The sequence below is a fragment of the Pygoscelis adeliae genome, unplaced genomic scaffold (assembly GCF_000699105.1).
Source record: "Pygoscelis adeliae isolate BGI_AS28 unplaced genomic scaffold, ASM69910v1 Scaffold140, whole genome shotgun sequence".
In the NCBI taxonomy this organism is placed as follows: domain Eukaryota; kingdom Metazoa; phylum Chordata; class Aves; order Sphenisciformes; family Spheniscidae; genus Pygoscelis; species Pygoscelis adeliae.
This window is the reverse complement of record NW_008824044.1, coordinates 494,392-521,868: the sequence shown is the minus strand read 5'-3', so window position 1 is coordinate 521,868 and position 27,477 is coordinate 494,392. Positions and strand designations below refer to the sequence as shown.

The window sequence follows — 27,477 nt, the reverse complement described above, 5'->3', positions numbered from 1 at the left end:
GGCTGGCGTCCTCGGGGCGGCGGCGCGGGACTCCTGAGCCCGGTGGGGGGGGGGCCCCCCCCGCCGCCCCCGGGCATGACGTAGAGCTGAGGCCAGGTGCTCTCCTCGGCCTTGGCGATTTTGCCCGGTTTTCTCCAGGCTGACAGATCGCCGTGGCCGTGGCCGCGGCCGCGGCATCCCCCGCTGGGGAGGCAGATCCCTTCGGACGCACGGCCCAGGAGGGCATCTTTCTACGCGTGTATTCGGGAAGCCGCGTAGACGCCCAACGCCAAACACTGAAATACTGTGTCAATACAACTAACTCAATGAAACAAACATCTAAACTACAAAAGTGGAAAAAAAAAAAAAAAAAGGCACAAGTCCATCCGAACTTGAAAAATGAGGTGTCACACATAGGCATTCTGTGCCCTCCGCAGTGATGACCCAGTCTTCAATTAATTACAGTGCTCCTTGAGGTGGATCTAGCAAAAAGAATGACTTCTGAGAAAAACCATAATGTTTAGCAGAGATCAGTAAGAAAAAAAAAATTGAATTGCTCGTGTTTGCTTTAGCTATATGCAAAACAGGGATGGATAAGTAAGAACCTAAACTGCTTGAGAAAGAAAAACTGCAAATGTATGGGATTGACAAGAGAGCACATTACTATTGTGCTATAAAAATGTACTTCATAAATGCTTTCAGTGAAAAAAATTCGATTTTTATGATAAGCTTAATAAAAGCTTCATAAGCTCTTTTCCTAGATACCCACTTTCTACTGCACCATTGCCCTGAAGTTTTATGTATCAGGAATTTGCAGCATACAGTGTGCTATAGGCTGGGGCAATGAAACATATTTCTATAGTTGAAAGTTTGTCAGATTTATTTCAGATTTTCAAAATTGATAGACAATATTCTTAGCAAATGGATTACGAAGTTTGTTATGACTTAGTTGTTTTTGCATATCCAACCTTCTGCAAATTAGACTTTCTCTGTAAAACTCTTCTGAACTTAACATCTAGAGATTAATCTTGCAGCAAATAGGAAAGATACAATTAGAAAATTGATTACAGTGCTTGGGTGATGGAATTATAAGGAAAAGCTTTGTAACTTCATCTATATAACTGTATAGGGGAAATGGGAGAATAAAGAAATCTTGATGTTTCTGATTTCCAAAAAGATTTTTAACTGTGCTGAAAGTATTTTTGCTAGCCCACCATAAACCAGGTATAGAATCCCATTTAAATAAATAAGAATAACCAACCCAGAATATTAATATTATGATCTAAAGATTCTTGCATCTTCATTGACTGCTGTTCACTTTGCATCCAAGTCTAACAAGTGTGAAAATTATGATTCTAGGCCAAGAAAATTCTCTTTCCTCAGAATAGCCCTTATTATTTCATTTGTTCTGAATTTTTGGCCAGAGTCAATTAGTAAGTGGTGAAGCAGATGAAAGTTTACCTGTCCTTTTATTTTCTAGCAACTTGATTCCCGATTATATGAATTTTGGAACACCTGCTAGGAGTAAGATTCTGCATTATTTTTATCCAAGTAAAAACATCTATATAATTATGCAATTGTTTATAAAAGATATGATCATAAAAAGGAACAGAGAAAAATACTTAGCCTATATACAGTTGTGGCTTCCTAGGTATTTCTAGCGTAATGTCAAAAGGATATTATAAGTGAACTTCTACTTTGGGCAGAATATGACTTCTTCCTTAATTTCTGTTTTAATGATATGTCAAATCAGAATATTCTGTGATGTTAGAGAGAAAACTGCGATATGCCTACAAGAGAATTCTTTCAAGACACCTTACACCATATTAAACGTAATCTTTGTTCAAAATGAGACTAGCGATTGTTTAAAGTACAGAAAGCTCTTGAAGGATCAAAAAGGAGAGGAACATTTCCTCTCAATTGCCAACCAGAAAAGTACATAATCCTATTCAATTAACTGACAAAAAGACGTTTCCCTTACAGATTAACCCTGAAAGATTTGTAAGTTTGTAGGCCTGGTATCACATGCGGCCCCTGCCCCCTTTTCACCACCTCTCAGCTACACAAAAATTGTCTTGTAGAATCTGAGAAAAATTGTATGTGTCCTCAAATTGAGATAGAAATAATGGTATGATTTTTTTTTTGTTTTAAGATTGTGCTGTATCTCATACGAAAGGGGCAGCAGTTTCAGAACATACAGCATTCCTGGGCATTTTTTAGTTTTTCAATCTCTGCAGTAAGAGGTAACGATACAACAGAACTTGTGTCACCTCCCTAACATGCATGTCTTCTTGTCAGAACTCTACTGTTTGGAAAATTTCCTACCAGAGAAATTGAAGAAGGTGATACCTTCCCAAAGCTAATTAGCCATTTATTCTTTAGTGTATTATTTTATCATATAACATACATGGAAAATGGTTTTGATGGTATAATCATATCTCTATTAGTAATTTTCAACAGGTTTTCCCCACTTATTATTGTTCTTGTATTTTTCTTTAAAATCCATGTATGAATTGCATTATTATTATTTATTTTATTACAATAAAAATGCAATAATAGATATGCAAAATATGTGTAAAATACAAAGTATTTTCATTCTACATTCTACAGAGTGTAAACTAGCCAGCCTGAGCTTATAAGATGATCGGTCTGGTATTTATTTTCAGCTGCTTTGGATAGCACCAGTCACAATGATCAAATATTCATTTGCATATGGGTCCCGTGGGCACCTTGTGGCACAAATGCATAGCAAGGCCACTCTGAAGCAAGGGAAGACAGCCGAACTCTCTTGTTACTTCTCTGCAAAAATATTATTGAGTTCATAACACATTTGTACATTATATTTGCTGTGAAAGTCACAACTTATGAAGGAAGATTCCCCAAAGCAGTCACCCTGAATGCTTTACCCTGTTTTTCTTCAGAAATCTCAGGAAGGCAAATGTTCTCAGAAACTCAAGAGGTACCAATTCAATGGAGCCAAAAGGAGGAGGCAGGAAAGACATAGTATGATTCCTTCTGAAAAACACATTGCCATGAACTAATGCCTTATATATTTTGTAAAAGATTATTTCTGGTACACCTGTTGGTGTAAAATCATGATTTGGAAAGGGAAATGATTCAGCAGGTAATCAAGTCACAAATTATTTCAAGCAGAGAAGTTAATTTCTAATCTACCCAACATAAGGTCAATCAAATCTAATGCTATTTTGGACAGACAATATGTATTGCCATATACTTCTGTCAGAAAGTAATTCGTTTAAATGAAATTATCTTCATTTGTGCAAAATGAACAAATTTTGGCAGTATGTATTTTAAATCTGGCTTTATATATCCCCCGTGAATTCATGAATGATTCTGCAATAACAGTTAACACCAGTGTTTGAAGTTTCCAGCCAGGATGGACTTTCACCACGCTTGCCAAAGAGGAGCACAGAGAGCTCCCCCTCTCAGTTTAGGGCAAAGAAGGCTGTGTTTCTCCCTTTTCTTCCCTGACCAAATACCAGCTGAGTCTAAAGGAGAACCTCTGGTTAAAAGTTTATCAGGGAACTGGCAGTTAGTATTTAATCAAGACATCTGATAAAAAACATGTTCTCACCTAAAGCTGTTTCCAATCTAAAATAAACAGTAATTTTTATTATTATAATAGAAATTTGCATAGGCAGTGCCAAGAAAGAAACATTAGCTAATGTATTATTGATGTGTTGAAAGCTTACCTTCGGCTAGGCTTCAGACAATTATTTTGCTCCAACCTATAAATCACATACTAACCAGAGTCCTTTGTGAACTAGCATGAAGCATAAATCACCTAGATAGACAATATTAAAAAACCTATTGTTTTCCATGGGCACTGTGCAAAGCAAAACCATTATTTCCTGCATGAAACTGCATGCATATTTATTACTGGCTTACTATCCAGACCCATAGTGCATATTCCTTCATCCCCCAAATATAGGGTAGACAGATAGGCTAACATCTTACCCTGTTGTTTCTGACCTGTGTCAGAAAGGTAAATTTAAAAAAAAGTGACATCTCCTGTTTTGTAGGATGATATATTACAGCTGATAGTTTAGCCTGTTTCTCAAGATCAGAAAAAGGAATATTGTCACCCCTGCTTTTCTATCAGAGAGCTAGTGAGAGTCAAATCTCTGCTCCTCTGAGACTCTGCCTTTTGACACAAATCAGAATTCATGCTTTTTGTTTTATTTGTCCCAAAACAAGAAATACCATGGGCATGGTTGGGGCCCCAGTAACTGCGTTGGCAAACTAACTTTGTCCTGACAGATGTGCTCTCTCAGAGGTATGCAGCACCAGCCTGCAGCATTACTTTCCCCAGATGTCTGCCTCAGTCTGGTTTTGGCAAGCAGTGCCCTGTAGCAGTGATATTAGAAGTATATGTATAGTGGCTTTATCGTAAGGGTCTTAGGCTGGTATGTTTGACTATGAAGGGCAATATCCAAGAGTAAGATACTTTGCTTCTGCTTATGGGGGAATAATGTTTTGAATTAAGGCAGCTAAATCTTAGAGAACCCATTAAGCCTAATCCCCTTGCAAAAAATATAGCTATAAAAACAATAATTTTCTGACTGGCTTCTGCCAATTTCTAGATATGAAACATGGTGAATACCATATAAACAGTTTATTTAAAATAATATTTTTGGCATTTTACCTACGATACTCCGAAAACTGGAGGAAATGTCTTTTAGGGAATGAAATCACATTTTGTGTAGAAAGTATTATTTTCCATTAAAATTATCTTGAAAGACTTAAAGGTTGAAACTTAGCAAAGTACACTTAAGCTTGAAGACAAACTTGAATTCTGATTCTTCAAAGTTTTCTACCATGGGAAGACCTGTATTAAAAAAAATATTCCACCTACTTACCACCTTTCTTCATATTCTTTCTAGTCTATAAATTGTGGGAGTTATCCTCTGTTAATGAAAAGCACTACAGGGGAACAAAACCTACCAAATTCATTCTAAGCATATTCTATTCCTACAATTCCCTCCCTTCCCACAGGGAAATTATGATATTTGATTGACCTATCTGTTTGTCCACCAGTTAATACCTCTTAGGTAACCTTTAAATCTGGTCTTGTGATAGAGTCTCAAAAAAGAGAATTTCCTTCCAAACTAAACCATGTGATACTGAGAAAGAGAATGAACATAGGAAAGAGGACTATTCATTTTATGTTTCTTATAATATAAAGACTAAGGTTTTATGAATATGTCTCCAGAAATATGCACAAGGAAAAAAAACAGCCTAAAACCAAGAATGTGATAATGAAGATGGGGGATAGAAATGTTAACTGAAGAACCTTAAGAAGGTGGAGAAAAGGGACTGACTATAACACAATGAAGTGTCTCGGTGCTGAATTTCACAAACTAGGAAGCAAAGTCTTCCAAAACACAAGTGGAAGCTAGGACAGTCTAGCTTAGCATAGTTTTGTATTATAGTCGTCCCATCCTTTCCCCTTCTTACCCATTTCCCCAAGGGGAGGAGACAGCAAGAACCTGAGAAAATAGGAGGAAGAGAGATCTGCCTTAAATTTAAAGGAGATTCCAGCTTGACCTAACAGAAGGAGGAGTGGAATCTAGCTGAGATGCTGAGGAACAAAATGTGACTATTGTTAAATATAGCCTTCATCACACATTTTGTTGCCTTTTTTTTTTTCTGTATTTTTGTGGTATTGTTGCAACTCCATGCTCTAAGGAAATTGCAATCTTTTAACCTTAAATTTTGTCTATCAGGAAAGCTGACTCTTAGTGGTCATATGCAAACTAATGTATTTCATTATTACAGCTGTGGTGAGCCTATCCTTAAGACACAGCAACTCCAATGTTTTAATATCCAGCTTCCACCCATATCGCTCCAAAATATCCAAACAGAAACATGTACTTCCACTTGTATTGTCTAGACTAGCTGGGAGTTGCCACTGTGGAGATCTGAGGGAAAGAAATAACAAGAGTTAGGTAGGAAAGCTTTGGATGTGCAGGAAGATGCCAGGAAACATGTCTAAGTAGGGACCATCCTTGAGAAACTTGCTCAGGATCCTACTGAAGCTTGACACAGCCTAGCGGACAACCCAGTCTAGTGAGAATAAAAAAAATGAAAGGTGGGTAGTAGCTTAGAAATTCTGTGAAAACTGTTGTCAGGTAAAGAACAAAGAGTGCAACTAGTCCTATCAGTAAGGGAAGCCAAGAAAATGTCAACTATCACATATTCAGCATTGCTGTTATCTTCTGGCCAATCCCCGTGATCACACTCTGGACTATATAGGGCAAGATCTTCTTTTGTCCAGCTGTTGCAGGAGACAGTGGGTGAGTTGTGATTGCTGAGGCTAGGACATCTAATAGAGGAAAGAAATTAAAAATTCCTAGCAGTCTAGAGTTCATTGTTTTTGCTCACAAAATGGCTTGTTTAAAATCCAGCCGCACTGACAGTGGACCAGCCCCTCACACCGCAAGCTGCCCCTGCAGCCCGAAAAAGGCATCTGGATGCATAACTTTTCTATGCGCTCACAAACGAAATTTATGCCTTCACTATTTCAAATAGTGGCCTTTGTGGATATCAGATATTTCAGAGTATAGTAGTACTAATGGTAGTGGAGGACGTAACTGTCACAAACCCACTGCCTCAGCATCATACCTCACATTATTTACTTTACCACAAAATGTACTGAAGCTTTAGAGAACTGGATGAAGCACCTCCTCCAGGAGAGTGTACAAACCCACTGTTTTACAAACCTTGGATTGAGAACGTCCTGGGGACACCATACCCTAATCTGGTGCATATTCCATGGTTGTGTGGGTGTATCTGGACTGATGCTAGCAAACGGATGTCAAATTTGCAGAGACATTCTGCGGTTGCTGACAGTACCTGTAACTTTCACAGGACTAGACTGGGACTCACAGAGTCCCAAAAAAAAGTTTGAGCTCATGAGGAGGTCTAACTTTCATCACCTTTTGGGTAGGGTCCAAGAGCTGGGGATTATACTGAATTTTTATAAGCCCTAATGTGACTGTGCCTTCGACTCCAATGAGAAACTCGGCACCAATCTGTTAAAGTCTGCAGGAATCGTGGTTGCAGTCTGCATTTTCCCTGGGCTGACGCCGACTTTTTCTACCGTACACGACCCCAGCGATTCCAGCCCAGGTCCTTCGTGTGGGCAGGTGGGGAGCGGCAGGAGGAAAAACCTATTTCAGTCCTCACTGCCATGTGCTTTCCACTGGAAGAGGAGTGTCGTGTTGCTGTTTTTAATGTGTTACCAAGTCATCATTCCTCACCCTCCATTGCTTGCAATATCAGGTAGAGTAGGCGGTAGGCACTGCTTCAGGGAATGTACAGTGTAAAACATAGATATTCCCCTACTTATCTCCAAACACATGTGTATGATTTTGCAACTTACTTAATCTTACCTGAATACCTTTGCAGAATGCTTCAATATTAACATCACTGACTTTCTGTAAATCTTTAGAAGTAATAAAGGTATTATGTACGTAGCTAATTGCCAATCCCTTAATCTTTTAAGGTTAATACTTAATACTATTTTTTGTAGTTAATGCATTTTTTTTTTCCCTGTATAGAACAGCTGAAGCTGGAGCTTGAGAAAATAAAAAATAGATAGACTTTTTTTTAAAAAATGGAATAGATGAACATTTTTCTAGGTCAAATAGTTAAAAAAAGACTTTTCAGATGAGATAATTTTTCTCTGAAAAATTGCTCTCTTATCACATCTGAAAACATTTGTGACCTTTTAGGTTGAATGAGAAAATCTTCTCTAATATTCATTCATTTACCTCTAAATGTACATGTAAGCATGTGTTCATGCACAAATAAATGTGGGGTCCAAAGTGTAACTTGTAATAGAACTGTTATCTGTTTTCATGCCCTAACAGTGCAATAAAGCTCTTGTGTATGTCTATAAAATGGAGTTAAACATTTTATGAATGTTTAAAAATCATCTGGGAATCCATCAGCATCTGACTTACTTGACTGCATTTTTTTTTTTTTTTTATAGCTTCAATTTAGTTATACAGATCCGGGCACCTAATTCATTCTTTTGTTCCAAAGACAGTAATGTGAAAGGAGTACTTTCCATGAACCTAAGAGTTTGGAGCACTAAATGTATTTTCAGACAACTGTAATGATTTGATAGAAATTTCTGGGTTGATCATTTGCTACTGTCAGATATGCTATTACTTGCCGGTCATCTTTTATTAGAAGGTAATGTTAGTATTTGCTCTTTCTGCCTGTATTTTTTTAACCACAGATGATCCAGGTTTTACATTTTAAATATGACTGACTATTTTAATCAGGAGCAAGCATTATTATTCATTTCAAAGTTGAGATAATTACAATTGTTATATGATATCCAGTAGGTATTATATTTATTAAAAATTGAGATTTTTCTTTCTCCTTTGAATCTGAAATCTGTGCTCGAAGACCAGCATAAAAATATTTTAATTACTCCTTTTCTGGAAGGCATATTTAGGTGGGAAACATTTATTAATTAAAAAAAAGGTACTTTTTTATAATCCCCAGCTTGTTTATTTTAAAAATAATGCATAAGTTTGTTACAAATAAAATACTTCTTTTATCCTCTATGAAGGCCATGCCTGTTTGAAACGACAACCAGCATGATGATGAAGGCAAGGCATCTGCCAAGATTTGAAAGAAGAGGAACTTAAAAACAAGGTTTTTGAATTACATCCCTCATGATCTCAAGAAATGGGTATTAATAGCAGGTATGGGATTGCAGGTGATGTTTTCAGAGGCTGATGGGAAGTAGAGCAACCCTAAATGTGGGTTAACAGTAAGATTACATTACATTGAAGAGATCCCAATTAACTCTTCATAGTTTTACTGATTCCATTTCTGACTGGAAATCACATTAAGATTATTAAGGAAAGACACAGGTCTGCCTAAGCAGAAATCAAGAGGCAAATTTAACATTCTCTCTCATTAGAATCAAAGCAGTTGTTTACCTTCTCTACTTTAACAGAGCCCAGGAAAAGTAGGGTCATTTGACCCCCAGAAATATCATTTTGGTGACACCTTTGAAGAAAAACCTTCAAACTCCTTCATTGTATCCTTTATAACTTACTTGCTTTAATATTCATTTTCTAAGGATGTTATACGGTACAGTAGGCTATCAGTTTTACTTGCTACACATGAAAAAATGTATATTAAATGTAGATCAGCTTTGATTGTAATATACAGCTTTACTATTATTACAGCTGTCTTGCATTTCATTTCCAATTAAAACCGTATCTAACAAACAATCAAAAATTTTTAACTTTGCCAAAATACTGTTTGTTTTTTTTTTCATTTTTAACTTAACCAACAAAGTCACTACTACTCACTGCTAGTAGTCTAGTCTAGTCCTCATTGCAAGCAACAGAATAGTTTCTATGCCTGCAACAATATGCCTGCAACAAAATCCTTTCTAATAAGCAAGTGTCATAGACATCTGAAACTGTATTGTCCCCTCTCTGCAAAATGAAAGCTTCTAACTTAGGTCTATGGTAGATAATTGCTAAATGCAGGTTTGACACACTCTCTTGTCCTAACACCATCCTCATACTGTCCCACGATCCCAACTAATGAAGAGAAATGGAAAAAGTCTCCTTTTCACTCATATCCTGTTTAAAGGAAGGTGGTTTCATTTACTGCCTGCTAGTAGAAGTGCATTTTTTAAAAGAAAGAAGGGTGGAAAAAAAGTATCTTGGATGAGACCAACAGAAGCAGCCAGAGATGAAGAAGACACGACACCCCTAGGAAGTTTCATGACTCCACAGGGAGCTGGGTCACTGCAGAAGTGAGAACTATACCGTCTGTTCTTCAGCATTCTTCTCCTGCTATGAAAACAAACCCAATGAAATTAGGTTTCAGTAAAGAAAGCACACATAATCACGTGACACAGGGATGACAGCTGAAAACCATAAAGCTATAAAACCTACTCATGTATCGTCAAAAAGATGTATGTTTCCATATGAAGTTAAAAAAAAAAAGGTCACCATTTCAAAATCTTGCTGGGGAGACGTTTGTTCCTCTTTGAGGAGTGAATGACCGTATGTTTTCATTGCTGGCATTTTCCATTCTAGACCCTTCTAAATCAGGCAATGTCTAACAAACGATCAACAGCTACTGTGGCATTGGTTCAAATCTCTAAAAAAAGGCAACAGAGGGTCTCCTCTGATCATTTAAGATCATTGACATATGACGCTAGTCAGGTACTCAGAAAAACTAAGTGGTGAGCCTCAGCAACAGAAAAATCAAAGCTTTGTTTGGATGTATTCACAGACTGGTATTAGAGGAAGGAGTCTATTCACACTTTTCTGTTTTCTATACAAGGCATAAACAATATAGGATTTGCAAAGGACTGAATGAGCAGGTCCAACATATGAGCCAACATTTTATTAGTTTTTCTCTGGCCTTGTATGAAGTTTATGCAATAATTTACATATTGCATAAACTGGTTTTCTTCTTTATATTACAATTGCTTTTATGGTTTCTTCAACTTTTTCCTTCTATTTACCAGTTATATAATGCTTTTATGATCAATCTGCTAATGCATTTTAAACAGCCTGTGCATTTAAGTATATATTTATATATGTATATATTTTTATATATTAATACTTTCCTAACAATCATGTCTTACTAGAGCTCAGCTGTACAGCAGCAGGTGAAAATATCTCTCTGTTCCACAGCAGTTACAAAGCTCCGTAGTGCACTACCATATCTCCTTCTATTAAAGCTATGCAGCTGGAGGCCTATTCTGCTCTCACCAGTGTGTGTGCATGCATTTGGTTTTTGAGTGGGTCTAATGTATAACTTACAAAATGTTAATCGCGTTTACATGCCAAAAAATGTGCAGTCCATCATCTATGTCCTATGAGTAGGAAGCTACAGAAGATTTTTACCTCATAAAATTTCCCTTTAGGTTATGGGAGTTTTTTCCCTTGCACATTTGCTTAAGAAATAAACCTATTTTACAAAGATGCTTTCAGAAAAAGGGACCAAACAGGACTTCTTTTAATCTATTGGTAATGGAGGCACTTTTTTCTCAGCTTTTCAATGCTTTTTTATTTGTTAGTTTATTTTTAATGGTGAATGGCACATTCTTTCTTGTGCCAAGACCTGAGTTTAGAAGATCCTTTCCTGAATATTATAACAGTAGCTTATTACAGCTTATATATTCAAAATGTCTAATGCTTTCCAATTTGAAGAAGTTTTTCAAAACTTCCACATTTCTGCTATTTGCTGCAGACTGTGGAACCTGAAGGGAAGAAATCTGTGAAGATGCCAAGACTGAGTTTTCTCTTTTCATGGAATCACATTCACATTTGACTGAAGGTACAAAGAAACGAAATGCCTCTTCTCTTAACTTCTGTTCCTCAGGAAAAGATCTTGGCTGTGTGCCAAAATCACACTGGCACATTCCCAGACTAGGTTTATACTACTGCTAAGCAATGTATTAAGCAGCCATATCAAGCTGCCTGGAAGTACCGCATTACTGCAAGAGCAGGAGAAGGAAGAGAATTGGAAGGCGGATTTGGAAATGTCAGAATTCAGATTGATTGTACAGTCCTCAAGCCACCTCTTTTCCTAAGTGCTTGGTAGTACAGCCTTTAGTTACTTGTCATAATACAATTTTTGATAGGAAATTGCTGATTGTCCTTGGACGATGTGCAATGACAGAGCTAGGACTACACAGTGAGTCGTACCTTGCGTTAACTTTCAAACACTTCATTGTGTAACCTGAATAACATGGGGCTGATATAGAGCAAATGAACATAAGCATTGGTTTACATTTGTGTTTTGAGTCAGCCTTTGAAAAGGAACTCAGAACCAGTGCATTAGATGCTGATAGAAAGTAATTTAAAAATTATTATTTAAAAAATATTGTATTTTCCCCACTTCTGTTTTTAGTTTTCTTCCTTTCTAACACTTTCTCAGTCATATTTTCCACAAAAAAGCATTCCAAAAACTTCTGTTCCCATTTTTTTCCCCTCTGCAATGACAGAACAAAAGCCCAATATTAATCTTCCAAAAATCTATAGGTGAAGAAAGTCAACAGGATATTAAAGCATGCACAAGGAATTAGAGAAATTTCTTCTGAGTCCTAGGAAATCCCAAAGAATGGGATTTGGGGAAAAGGTCGAGTCTGTAAAAGCTCCTGTTCACTCTCTTCTGCACCCGTTCTAGATTGTATTTGCCTTAACTTCTGCCTACTTTCAAGGAGAACAAAGCATGAATGTTAGTTACCCTACTGCATAATTCAATTAAGCATTACTTTGGTATCTTTTTAGCACATACTAAACTTACTAGGATGAAAGAAGTGACCTCAAATCCTAATTTAAATATGTCGTTGGTCAGTTTAAACATAGAAGAAGGCTGCCTGAATTAACATGAATGACAAAATAGAAGATTTCTTCATATGACTTCTTTTGTATCTCTTGCATGTTATATGTTTTAATACTATACAAGCCTTGCACAAAGTGAAAGCCATGGTATAAGTTAATGTAAGCTACACAATAGCACAATAAATCAGAAAAATAGGCATGGACATTCATGTTCAAGGTTTGAAACTTTTCATTTCTCAATGAACAGTCAGTATCACATACAAAATTTATAACAGACTTCAGGAATTTTTTTAATAGAAATTTGGCAGACATCTGTGTTCTCTGTTCATGATGTGTATCTGATTTTAAGGTTTGTATTTAGATGCAATATTCATGTATTATGTTAAATTCAGTATCACTTGTTAGTAGAGATAGTAAAGCAAAAAAAATATTACAAGTTTTGATAAAAATAAGTACATTTTCTGATTATTTAATGATAGAAATCACACTTCAGTGGAAAAGAGTCTCTTAAAAATAACTGCTTACTCTTTTCACAACACAAAAAGTTATAACAAAAGAGTTATGACCATCCCTGCCCAAAATCACAAAATTTTGAAAAGAAGTCATCTTTTAAAATATTGCTGTATTTTTCTCTTGATCAGCTCCATCAATAACAAGCTGAAATAACAAAATGCTTGTTTCACTTCAATTATTCAGTTTTCACCCAGATGGACTATGATGTGCTTTTCATGCTAAGAAAGATTGCAATGAAAGCCTGATATTTAAATACAGTGGACCCTAATCAACAAAAACAACAATTAAATTCAGGCTCTCCAGACCCAACAGCACAATCCTTGCAGTATGTCGGATAAAACCAGAAATGGTGTTTTATTTTTTTGGTGGTTGGGGTGAGAAAAACGACAATAATTTGTGAAGTAGCAGGATATAAGTTTATTCATTCAGTTAATTTAGCAACTTGGAGAAGGATTCATTATGACTTTTGTCTGGCACAGCTTAAATTCATAACAGACTGCCAAGTACTGCAAGAATAAGTATTTATAATACAAAAATAAGAGTTGTTATTTTCTTAATCAAAAGAGATGTACTGTCACTTCTTTACTTAAATGATTGTACATAGCTGATACAACTGCACTGATCTCTTTGAGATTGCAGACACCCTTTCAACATACCAAAGTAAGCTGCATAAATGATGAAGGATATTAATTCATTCATCTGGAGGTGGGAGAGATCTTGCAGTGTCTTAAATCTAAAACAGTGGAAGTAGTCCTGTAAAGCTCCCTGTTAGTGCCACTTAGGCCTAAGTTGTGGTGGAGCACACTGATTAACTACAAGCACAGAAAAGCTAAGAGCAAGTAGATGAAGAAGACATATGCAAGCTACAATAGAAGCGTATCTTCCAGTATTAGAAAGCATTTGGTATATAATGGTAGGAGAACTCGAATGAGTACCATCTTAAGGTGCCCTCAGAGACCCCACATTCCCAGTTTGTCAAAGAAATGACAGCTAAATGTCAGTGGGCGGGAAACCTATGTACAATAAACTAGACACACTGAACTGCTGCAGTGCTCTCTGTCAGGTGTGACCACGTTCTGTCTCACCAGGCATTCACCCAAGTAGTGTCAAGGCAGTCAGAGACTCTCAGCAGACCAACATGGAATGAGGACTAAGCAGAAATTTTAATAATATTGTTGGTTTTGCACAGACTTCAGCAAAAACATGCAGTAAGTATACCATTATCTATTAAGTAAGATGGACATTTTGGGTGATGCATTTCTTTGTATGGTGATTTGGTTTTGTTTCAAAAACAGACCATGATTTCAGAGGTGTCTGTGACAAGAGGAATGGGTCTTTGCCCATAAGTTGATGACAAAGACTAAAAAAGAAAAAGAATTTGCTTGGACGAGGAGGAGGTTTACTGGGAGTACTGAATAAAACTGCTTTCTGAAAGCCAAGTGATTTTCTGAGAGAAGTTGATAAGCCTTGAAAAGTAATTCTCTCTTTCTCATTGGACCATCTCCTGTAATGTTCATGTAACTTGTCTACAGACAAACTATCTGGGAGAAAGGGATTTAATGCGTGCCTATGTGTCGTGGTTTAACCTCAGTTGGCAACTAAGCACCATGCAGCCGCTCGCTCACTCCCCCCACACCCCAGTGGGATGGGGGAGAGAATTGGAAAAGCACAAGTGAGAAAAACTCGTGGGTTGAGATAAAAACAGTTTAATAATTGAAATAAAATGATAATAATAATAATATGATAATAATAATAATAATACACAAAGCAAGTGATGCACAGTACAATTGCTCACCACCCGCCGACCGATGCCCAGCCAGTCCCCGAGCAGCGGCCCCCCCGGCCAGCTTCCCCCAGTTTATGTACTGAGCATGACGTCACATGGTATGGAATGTTTCTTTGGCCAGTTTGGCTGTGCCCCCTCCCAGCTTCTTGTGCATCTGCAGCCTTCTCAGTCGGTAGAGCATGGAAAACTAGAAAGTCCTTGGCTAGTGTAAGCATTACCTAGCAACAACTAAAACATCGGTGTGTTATCAACTTTGTTCCCATCCTAAATCCAAAACACAGCACTGTACCAGCTACTAGGAATGAAATTAACTCTATCCCTGCCGAAACCAGGACACTATGGGAAAAGGGCAGTTGCAGGTTTTGAGAGAGCAAATGTGGCTGGTGGGCCGACCAGCACAGTCAGAGAAGATGATTGCTTAGAAAGTATACAAGCTACTCATTTTTTGCCTAGGGGGTGGGAAAAAAAAAGGCTGAGAATGCCTTTTCCTTATTAAGTCTTTTTTTTTTTTTTTTAGTTCTGTTTTCACCAGCAGAACTTTGGTACAGGCTCATGTATCACAGCTATGATTCTCTCTTTAGGTATTGCCTATTCCAAGCGCATTCTACAAGAAAGCTAAGTCCTGTAGACAGCAAGAGTCTCCACAAGACACTTTCTAGAAGAACCTTGAAGAAAGCTATAAATGGGTAAACTAGAGAGTTATAAAAATAAGTGATTTTTCAGTTCAGAGGCCAAATACAACCAAAAAAGAAAGGGGGGAGGGATAAATCTGCTTTGAGGTGAAATGAATTAGGAAATTGCAGTCAAAGGAATGGAATTGCCCAGCTGCATGACTAGACTGACAAAACTTTGCTGGTTTCACTAGCTTATCCCTCATACACTGTAGGACCAAGAACAATACAGTTCTAGATGGCGTCTGTTTTACTTAGAGGTAGGATGGGCTTTTCATTTTCCATATAGGTAACCTGTTCATTGACTGCATGATATTGCAAAGAAGTCTATTCCTTCTAAAGAGTTTAGACCATTTTATCCAAATAACTTTGTATGAGGTAAATATGAGAAGAAGGAACCTGCAAGCCGTGTTTCTTCCTCATAACTCTTTAAAATATGTGATATCATATGATATGAACATATCATGTTCATATGATATGTTCATATGATATGAACATCTTTCTCACAGACTTTCCAATTATATCAGTACAAAATGTAACTGCTTCATCTGAAAAAATTTATAAGAAACCTCATTCTATATTGTCTTATAAATTCAGCATTTAGAACACTTATGATAAAGGACAGAATTAAACATTTGTTCTCTTCAGGTGGGAAGACCTACACATCTACATGTACTTATTCTACAAAGCAAGTAGGCCAGTATGGTAAAAGAGCAGGTTAGGCATCGTGCTATTTGTGAAGAGAAAGAGCAGTTTTGAGAATGGACTCTAACTCTAACAAAAAGTTGTTTTTTTGTCTTGGAAAGGTAAACTTTTCTACTCACCTGGCATCCCTAAACCTCTCTCTCATATATGCATCTTTTTTTGAAAGGCCAGAGTTACTTGCCAGTTTCTATCCTAATCAAAAGATAAACTGAGGGCAGCCAGAACTACATATTTAGGTAATTCATTAATGCCTCCTAGTTAAGAATGAAATCTCCCTATTTCTGTGCTCAGTCAAGGAAAAGCAACTGCTGTTCTTAACTGCTAAGGGTCCTGTCAGGCTGTGGCAGGTGAATCCAACTGGAAAACCTAAAACATTAACCTGCACGTGAAGAGTGGCAGTAGCTTGGACAAGGCTTTTTTTTCTTTTGTGTTTCCCTAAAAATTTTTACCTCTGAGGAGAAAGCAATAATTAAATTTAGTTCCAGATTTCAAAAGATCTCTGCAGACAGACAGATTGCCTATTTCTATGTTGACAACACATCTGACTGATGAAATGGCTAACAGATTACATGTATACACTGTTGCATATAGACCATACATACGGAAGTGAAAGAAAGGTAGACATGCTGACCCCTCACAGCAGCCTGAAATAAAATACATAATGAATTCTGCCTTAACATTAAGAAGCAGTACAAAAAAACCCCCACAAGTTATAAGGGAAACATCTTAAATTTATCACATTTTGCAGGTACTGAGCCTGGTTTGTTTTGTTGTTTTTTTTAATGCAAGATGAAACTGTAGTTTCCTTTCTCAGAAAAAAGTTTTATGCAGCATTTGCTTATAGAATTCAGAAACATATCCTGATGCTAAAAAGTCACAATGGCACAGTCTCTGAAATCATCCCATTCACATCCCTGCCTGCTCTATTTATTAAAACTCAATGCATGTTCAACTTTTATCAGCTCGCAGTGGTGATGTAAAATGAGAACAGTACACTGAGCTACGACTGTAACACTGAATGTATTCAAAGCAGAAAAAGCAAGAGTATGTTACCTTTTGTACAGTCAAACCCTGAAGAGTATCTGCCTCCTCCAGAGCTGAGAGCAAAGGAACACCACATGTTTCAAGGGTGCTTCCTACAGCACCATTCATGCCACCAGATTCCATTAAGTGCATTTGTAACTCATTCACTGGAAGAAGGCAAGTCTATAAGGTTATTTACAATCATCTTGTTGAAAAATGAATTAATATTTTCATTTGGACACCAAACTCACCTGCAAGATCCATTCCATTCCAAGATTATTATGTAGCCTCTTTACTCAGATCCTCAACCTTCTATTAGAAGATAAAGTCAGCCATTCCTAGTTAGGAAAGGCATAAAGCATGGTGTGAACAAATAAGATCCAGTCCCATTATACAAATGCAGTTCTTCTTCTTGATCATGTGAGATCTTTCATACAAATGAAAGGATTTTCAACACTATGTAGCACCAGCCTACACTGACTTTATTTTGAACATCAATCATAACGTACTATCATACCAACAGCTCTGAATAATTAACTACTCTTACAGTCCCTTAGGAACATTTTACTTTTAGCTTTCCAGCCTCCTGCAGTGTTCAGACTGGGCAGTCTCTTTGGTCTGCGTCCACCTCTGCACTCTTCATGTCTAGGGAGCCATAGCACCTGCCTCGTTCCCTGTTGCTAACACATCTTAAAGATCTCACAGAGGGCCCCTTTTTTTCCACATAGGAAGCTCAGTCAAACCTACAGCAGACTCAGAAAACCAATATAGCTGATCTCCTCTGCTAGTCTCAAAATAAGCAGACCTCAGATCGGGTTGTTCTGCATAGCTAGCTTCATAAACACATTAAAAACATAAGTTATATTTCTCTAAATAGCACATAGCCCTCAAACTTAAACTATTGCTAGACTCCTACTACTGTGCCCTTCAGTGCAACCTTGGAACACATAAAAAAATTCAGAAAACAACTGAGAGAAGTTACTATACACTGATCCCTGATCACTACTAAAGGAAAGGCTGGGTCTTGCAATTGCATGCATGTCCTTCAGTCAAATGATCTCTCAAAAGACAGATAACCTCAATGGAGAGGCCGAGAAGAGTTAGTTATGGTCATGAAAAATTAAGTCAAGCCTTTAAAATTCCATCATTCTCTGAGGCAGGAATCTACTAAAAGCAGAGTTAGAAAGTCAGCTACATTGGCCCCCTAAAGTATTCTGTGAAGTGTATTCTGCTTTTTAAAATGACCTTTTCTTTTCATTGCAAAGCACTTAAATGTATAGGTGTATTTCAAGCATGGCAGTGTTGTCTGAGTACTTCCTCATAGATACAAGTCTCCAAACAGTAGTAGGCTACAGAAACTTATTTTTTGCATGTAAATACAATAGCACTGATTAGTACTGTTTCCAAGGTTGGAAAATTGTTATTAATCCCTTTCTGAGGAGCACATGTACTCCATTATCTATCTAACTGCAGCACTAAGACACAACAAGGTATGCTTTATGAAATTGTTAACATATGCCTCCAGAGCTTTGGTAGGTTCAAGACTTCATCCCAGTAAGTGTATTAAGCTCTAAGTAAATCTTCCCTTGAAGCCTCATACTGTTATAAATAGATCTTTCATTTGGTGTCATTTAAATTTTGGAAAGAATATTTCCTTTTTAAAAATATATATTATAACTTTTAAATGGAATAGATACAATTGTGGAGAGAGCAAATGACAAGTGAAGACATAAATGCCAAATACTTTTTCTATAAATCTTTATTGTTTCTTAATATATTTTATTATTTTTACTCCAAACTATTAGTCTTGTACTTTTCCAACTGCTGAGAGGCTCTGTGTGTTTTTTAAGTTTAGCAGCTAGGCTATTTTTTCTCTAAAATTTTGTTAAAATGAAAAAGCTTCTGGAATTCGCAGTAAATGTTTTGTCATTGACCTTGAGAGTACCTTGGCAAGCAAGGGTTTTCTATGCTTTGCCAAGAAGTAATGGTGATAGCAGAAATTTTGACACAGTTGAAACTACGATAGTTAGTCTACTGTGTTGTTGGTAGCTTGACCTATCAGTATCCCCAATGGCAATACTGTATTTCAGTTGTCAATTGACAAGCATATAATATTGGAAGAATAGGGATTTTAGAGAAACAGCATCACAAGCAGCAGTATGGATTTGTCAAAACCTTATATTTAGAAATCCTTATTTTTCTCATGTTTCTTACAGCTTTCTGGACAAATACTGCAGGGTGCTTGAAAATGTATTTTTTTCCTAAATTAAGAGAACTTAATATAATCAAGTTTCTTTCAGTACAATGAAATCTTCTAGTCATTTATCTCAGGTATGCTTTAAAATAAATACTGAATTATAAATTAATTATTTTATTTTCCACCAACAGCATTTTTTTGTCTCCTTATGGGTATATATTAATCTTATAGAAGAAAAATACAGACTTTTAGAGTGTTAAACTCGAAGAAAACTGCTTTTCAAAATTCTCTGAAGTAATTTAAACAGCGTTAGTCATCTTTTTCAGCCTGAAATCCTTTGCTACAAACAAAATAAAAAGCCTTGAGGCCAAATATTGTGAGTGACAGGTATTATTTATATTTAAGTAAATTGAACTTGTCTATCACTTCCATTCCCCTGCCTCTCCGTACAAGGATTAAGGCAGTATGCTTGCAACCCTTAATCACATATTATGTTTGCAAACAGCGTCGGGAAAACTTTTGATGCTGTTAGCCCTTTTGCACGTGCAGATCCAGTCTGCTGAGGACTGATAACCCACCTGCGAGCAGTGCATCAGCACACCTCGCTGTCAGCAGAGCTGAGGTAACTTTCAAAGGCCTGGTGGTGTAATGAGCACTTCAGCAGATAAGTGCTGTGGCCATGGCTGCAGAGCTCGTGAATTCATCCAGTGTGGAAAATCTGGATCCCTCCCTGCTCACAGGCTCTGCTTTTTTCCCTGTGGGAAACAGAGCAAGAGGACACAGCAGATAACGAACATCCAGGCTTTCTCCCTGACACAGGGAGTGTTCCTACAGCTCAGATGTGGCCATTACATTTTACATGTTGACACTGTACCTTCTGTATAAAGAAAGTTTTCAACCAGTCATCAGAGGTTCAAAGAAATTCCCAGTCAAGCTCACACATACAGCACAGGGTTATTCTCACCTGCACTAAATACAAAGGAAAATTTTTGTCTGTGAGAACAAACATTTTTAATACTATGCATCTGAAAATGAGTTAAAGAATAAGAACTTAGTTATCTTCCATTTTGTCTTTAATGTTTCATATGTTTTTTTCCCCTAAAAAACAGTAAGTGATAAAGAATCCATGTTGGTATGATAAAAAATTTCTGTAATGCAGTCATAAACTGTTACATTTTGGCAGCAAGATGCTGTTAATTCAGCCTGTTCTGATTTCAGGCTATTGAAACAGAAATAAAACAAAATGTATCACATTAACGTGAGAAGCCTTCTATATATATAGCCAGCTATAGCTGACAACTATATGAAGAAAGTGGTCCGGGAAGGAAAGGGAAGGGGTGAATGTGCCCGACATTTAGTAAATTATAAAAAAGGCCACATACTGATGATGAAGTAAAAGACAGGATGGCTTTATAGTATGGCAACATTCAGGGGTCAGCTTTTTCATATATGAAATGGAAATAATCTTATTTGCAAAGTTAGAGAAGTTTAATTGTGTTTGAAATGTATATGGCATTATACTGATCAAGGCACTGGGGAGTTCCATATACATATAGCCCATTGCTCTAATGTAAGTGCTAGATTATACACCTATTATAATTAGTCATGTCTGCTTAATGGGAAAATGACAGAAAGGATTGAGATAAATCATCATGCACACAGTAGGTCCTAGGAGACCAGACATAATTCCATCATGCAACACGCATAATGGATCATCATGTCCCCACCTGTTGTGGTTTAACCTGGCAGGCAGCTAAACACCACACAGCCATTTGCTCAGTCCCCCCCTCAGTGGGATGGGCGAGAGAATCGGGGGGGAAAAAAAAAGGTAAAATTCATGGGTTGAGATAAAGACAGTTTAATAGGACAGAAAAGGAAGGGAAAATAATAATAATGATGATAAAAGAATATACAGAGTACGCGATGCACAATGCAATTGCTCGCCGACCAATGCCCAGCCAGTTCCCGAGCAGTGGTCACCCCTCCCCTGGCTAACTCCCTCCAGTTTATGTACTGAGCACATAATAATGATGATAAAAGAATATACAGAGTAAGCGATGCACAATGCAATTGCTCGCCGACCAATGCCCAGCCAGTTCCCGAGCAGTGGTCACCCCTCCCCTGGCTAACTCCCTCCAGTTTATGTACTGAGCACAACACCATATGGTATGGAATGTCCCTTTGGCCAGTTTGGGTCAGCTGTCCTGGCTGTGCCCCCTCCCAGCTTCTTGTGCACCTCCAGCCTTCTCAGTCGGTAGAGCATGGGAAGCTGAAAAGTCCTTGGCTAGTGTAAGCACTACTTAGCAACAACTAAAACATTGGTGTGTTATCAACATTATTCTCACCCTAAATCCAAAACACAGCACTGTACCAGCTACTAGGAAGAGAATTAACTCTATTCCAACCGAAACCAGGACATGACCCCAGAACAACTCAGAGGTGTTGTTATCTTCCCGATGATGAGAATATGTTTGGCATCACAGAAACAAGCATTTCTTTTGTCTGATCTTATATGTAGTCAAACTACTTTGGGCAATGGTTTTCTCAGTTTTTCTGATCCTACAGAGGAATAATCAGAATTTAGAGGAAAGATCATCACACAACAAGCACATGCAGAAAGTTAATTTGGATGAGAAAAGACTTTTAAAATACAATTTCAGCTTAATTTTTAGATTCAGATTGGTCTGAATGTCAGCTAGGACAGCTGCACACAGTCAAAACTGAAGCACACATAGAGCTATAACTCCACATGCCTCAAAAAACTTTTTTCTATCCATGATACAGCAGAAACAGTGAAACTGAACTATGTTTCATATACATTCATGTCACATTTGATCTCACAGAGAGCATCTTTGTTATCTAGCAAAGGCTGAGTGCAAAACACATGTAGAGAATTCTAACGAAGTCTCTCACCTTTGCCCAGAATGTATTTTCCTGCAAATAAATGAAATATCTTTGATACCTATACTGTTCTGCCAAATCTGGTTTAAATTGATAGATTGTTTGGTGAATCAGAGACACAGAGAAATATGTGGACAGACCTGTGACATAGGACTAAATTCCTTAGGAAACCAGAATAGCCAGTTCTAATGAGTTTTCTATGAGGAAGGTCCGTAACTTCTCCAAGAAACCCATTCTCATACTTCATTATTCCTGTCCCTCACGTCCAACTGGAACCTTCCTTGCTGGAATTTAAACTTCTTACTTCTTGTCTTATCACTCCTGAGAGCAGATTGCCTCCTTCTTCTTTTCAGCAATGTTTTATGCATGACAAGATTGTTATATCTCCACTAGATTATTTTTCAGAATAAACATCTCTAGTTCATTTAAAAACCTGTTTTATAGAGCATGCTTAGAGGTCTATAACACATAACCATGACTTTCTCTGGTCTCTCTCAGGCATCATTTTCCTTGATCTGGAGTCCTCACATTGGGATGCGGATAAATCTTCTCCACTGTCTTCTTCAGAGATAAAGAATGTTTTCCTTTCTCGGTGGCCATACTATTCTTTATGCTTCCAAGGAAGGTAGATACTTGCCCTTTTTTGCATCAAAATGACATTACTGATTCATAGAGGTTTGTGATCCCTGTAGCGAGATTTTTAATCAATTATCCCCATGTTATCTTTATGCAGCTGCTTAGTTCTCATCATAAAGTACTATGCTTGTCCCTACTCAGGACTGTCTTTTATTTTCAGACAATGTAGATATAATTTCTATCTGTCAAGCCCACTTGGAATTTCTATTAAGTCTCTTTATTTTTCTAGTAGTCCTTCTCACCTTGGTGGCAACTTTGAATTTAATAAATACAATTCAGTTCATTAATGAAAATAATGAGTTCTAATGGCTAAGACCAAAAAACATTCTGTTACTCTCTGTACACTCAGTCTATATGCGTCAATATTTCTCTCGTTGCTGCTTTTGGAAGAGGTCTATTTCAGATTTTTTTTCTATTTTAAGAAAACACATATTTTAATTTAACAGATGGAACAAACTTTTTCCATAAAGCTTTTTTAGTGTCAAGTAGAAAATTTATGCAGAAATATTAATAAAATTTTTTGTCTCGCCTTTTTTCCTCTCCTATGATTCTTCTTTGTTCTGAGTGCAGCATTAATAATAAAATTCTGGACATTTTTAGCACTACTTTTGCCATTACTTGTGTGTTCATGCAGTTATGTTACAGAAGAGCAATGATTTTACATAATCTGTATTTTGTAGTGTACTCTCGAATTGTGCAATGTCATACCTACTTTGTATCCAGCTACCCTTTCTCTCACATTGGAGCAGGTAAAAATGCCAAATGAGAGTCATGAGAGATCTGTCCTGGTACTACTGAAATCTTTTGCAGTTGTAAATTTTTATAAGTTCTGTCTCAGTAACTGCTAAAACTTCATAAAGAGAAAGAATCGGGAAATGTATTCTTACATCATGGAGCTATGATGTCTCTTACTAAAACATAACATAGTTGTGATAGGACATTAACTTGTCGCTGACCTTGGAACTTACAGGCTAGTTGACAAAATGAACAAGCACAAAAGAAAGGAGCAGATTTCCCAAAAGATCCATTACATACTCTACCATTTTCAGTATCCCTGGAGTATTAAAATATGAATGAATATGGCTTCTCCATGATTGCTTATCTACTGCAATGTGCCAAAACTGACATTAGCACTAAAGTTTCAGCTCATTCAAACTGATGCAGTTCTATAAAAAAAAAAATTTAAAAACTGCCTGATAAATTGTAGTAGATGATATATTTGTAATCTTATTAAGAAACAAACATTTAGATAGCTATTATCTTAAAAGGTTTATTTTACTTTATAATATAGATAAACATATAATTACTGTGTGAATTCAGCAGTAGGCAATCAAATACTATCTTCAGATTAATGGATAATTATACACCTAAGGTGGTTAAATACTTTAAAACTCTAATGCCCAGGTAATTGCACCCTTTAATGTTATGACAACACTGTGATTATCTTTGGTGATAGATGTGGAGCCACAGGTTAACTATTGAGAGAAGTGTCTGACACGGCTAAAGGAAAATTAGGACCTTCTGGTGCAGTAGATGTGTTTCTTGTCATGAGACAGCAGCAGCTGCTTATCTTTGCAAAGCAGCTGCTCTATTTGACATTGTTGTTGTATCCATCCTGTCTATCCACCACATATGTGTAAGTGAATATACACACACGTAAACATACACACACATACTCACACACATACTCATAAGCGTACACACATACACACACAAGGGTTTGTCTATTTCTTGCCAAATGATGTGAAAAATCATCCCCTAAAGACAGTTTGCAACATGTTGCTTTTAGTGCCAGATGAGCAGGTACCAAATATTGCTGTTTAAGATTAAAAAGTGATACTTGTTTGGTTTTGTCTGTGCTGAGCAGGGTTTTTTGACAGTTTTCTAACAGATTAAGATGCTATCTTAGACATATGTGATATTCTTCCCAGTTTGACTTGGATATATAATCCTCTTATTTTGGCTTAGGCTTTCATTTGTCTTTGAAGAGCTTTTGTTTGCTTGGTTGGTTGGGTTTTTTTGTCTTGCAGGCATGTTTCTCTATAGTTGTGGCTTTTATGTTATTGTCAGTCCCCTCTCATTTTATTTGAGATAGTTAACTATTTTTTTTCTTTCCAAGACACTGAAAATAAGAACAAGTTCCAATCCTTTTTTATTAGATATGTTGTGGGACATATGATGGAGAGCTTTCATCTAGTTCTTTGTCTGTTTTCATTCTATTAGTCTGCTTCACAGATAAATAACAATTATAGTAATTTCAGGATAAGAATCTGAGGATCAATATCTGGCTGAGCATCAGTACATAGGTCTACTAGGTATGTGGATGTCAGACATATACATTTTTTTCAAATCCTCTGGCAATTCAGGTGAGATTTCTTTCCCCAGTTACTTGTTAATTTCTTTTAGAAGAGCCATAGTTAACAAAAAATGTTGTATGGATCCAAGCCACATATTGAAGGTTTGTGCTAGATCCATTTAACTATGATTTTTCTTTATAGGCATGGTATTGTTTATTGCAATCCTCAAAATTTTTGCTAGAAATATTTGTTCCTATTCATTTTTCCAATTATTCAGTAGAAATATGATGTTAAATTCAGTTTAAAGAGAATCTGATGAGTTTTGCTGTCCATGAAAAGCAAATTCTTCCATTGATTTAGTCTTATTTTCTCTATCTGAGCTAAGAAATGGAAGTTTTAGACATCTCTTGTCTTAAATTCTTTGGCTGACCTGATTTTTTTTTTTTTTTCAGGCAGATAGTTTTCACAGTTGTTTCTTCCCTTGACAGTTTTTTCCTACATTCTTTACTCAGCTCACTTTAAGCAAGAAATTCTTCAATGGTCAAAGCTTTCCACTAGTTTTAAAATTTCCCTTCCTGCCTCTCCCTGATCTATGACAGTGAAACTGCTGATAGTTCTTCGATCTGATGTGTACGCATAACTGAATTTCAGGATCTGTCAGATGCTTTGCAGCTTTTCTGGGTGAGCAAAAATATTTTATGTCCAGCTATGTGGCTTTGCAGTCTGTCTACAAGCCACTCCTCAGGCATATGAGAAGACTTCAAATCTAATTTTAATTTCTTCCTCAGTTCTGTTCATTATTTCTCTGAGATTGTTTCAGATAATCTTTTAGGTTTCTCTGTTCTGGGGAGATTTTATTAATCTTTGGACAGTTTTAGTTTTGCGAAATCATCTCTCTTTTATAGATGAAGTAGAAGCTTCACAATACCTTTCACATGAACACTCTCCCTTCAACTGGCTGAAACCATGTACAAACTTACAGACTGCTCTTCTATAGAAAAGGAAGAAATAGGTGTCAGAGGCTTTGTATTACTTTTTAATTTTAAATTATCTGCACAAATCACTCAGCAGAGTAGGTCACAAAAGAACATGTATCCAATATCTCTTCACAAATTTAAGCAGATGTAGACTTAAAAGACAATATTGCATGTTTCCTCCCACTGCAACATGAGAATTTATTAGTATTTCAGCATAAGACTTATTGATACTAAGATTTCTTCTATTTCATAGAATCATAGAATCATAGAATCATTAAGGTTGGAAGAGACCTCCAAGATCATCGAGTCCAACCGTCAACCCAACACCACCATGCCTACTAAACCATGTCCCTAAGCGCCTCATCTACCCGTCTTTTAAATACTTCCAGGGATGGGGACTCAACCACTTCCCTGGGCAGCCTGGTCCAATGTTTAACCACTCTTTCAGTAAAGAAATTTTTCCTCATGTCCAATCTAAACCTCCCCTGGCGCAACTTGAGGCCATTTCCTCTCGTCCTTTCGCCAGTTACTTGGGAGAAGAGACCAACACCCCCCTCGCTACAGCCTCCTTTCAGGTAGTTGTAGAGAGCGATGAGGTCTCCCCTCAGCCTCCTTTTCTCCAGGCTAAACAGTCCCAGTTCCCTCAGCCGCTCCTCATAAGACTTGTTCTCCAGACCCTTCACCAGCCTCGTTGCCCTTCTCTGGACACGCTCCAACATCTCAACATCCTTCTTGTAGTGAGGGGCCCAAAACTGAACACAGTATTCGAGGTGCGGCCTCACCAGTGCCGAGTACAGGGGCACCATCACTTCCCTACTCCTGCTGGCCACACTAGTTCTGATACAGGCCAGGATGCCGTTGGCCTTCTTGGCCACCTGGGCACACTGCCGGCTCATGTTCAGCCGGCTGTCAACCAGCACCATCACGTCCTTTTCCGCCAGGCAGCTTTCCAGCCACTCTTCCCCAAGCCTGTAGCGCTGCATGGGGTTGTTGTGGCCAAAGTGCAGGACCCGGCACTTGGCCTTGTTGAATCTCATACAGTTGGCCTCGGCCCATCGATCCAGCCTGTCCAGGTCCCTCTGCAGAGCCTTCCTACCCTCCAGCAGATCAACACTCCCACCCAACTTGGTGTTGTCTGCAACCTTACTGAGGGTGCACTCGATCCCCTCGTCCAGATCATTGATAAAGATATTAAACAGAACTGGACCCAATACTGAGCCCTGCGGAACACCGCTCATGACCGGCCGCCAACTGGATTTCACTCCGTTCACCACAACTCTCTGGGCCCGGCCGTCCAGCCAGTTTTTGACCCAGCGCAGAGTACACCTGTCTAAGCCGTGAGCCGCCAGCTTCTCCAGGAGAATGCTGTGGGAGACGGTGTCAAAGGCCTTACTGAAGTCCAGGTAGACCTTTATTTTACCTTGATG

The 27,477-nt window shown here is 37.6% G+C and overlaps 1 protein-coding gene across 1 annotated transcript in view; it reads right to left on the bottom strand.

The window, feature by feature from the left end:
• The window catches only part of DOK6 (docking protein 6), a 288,055-nt gene extending 270,749 nt beyond the window's left edge, over window positions 1-17,306 (bottom strand). The window contains exons 1-2 of the mRNA XM_009333496.1: window positions 17,294-17,306; window positions 17,073-17,209 (exon numbers count right to left, since the gene is read on the bottom strand). Of these exons, the coding sequence (XP_009331771.1) occupies window positions 17,073-17,209; window positions 17,294-17,306 (150 nt within the window). The remainder of the gene's footprint in view (window positions 1-17,072; window positions 17,210-17,293) is intronic.
• Window positions 17,307-27,477: the final 10,171 nt, after the last annotated feature.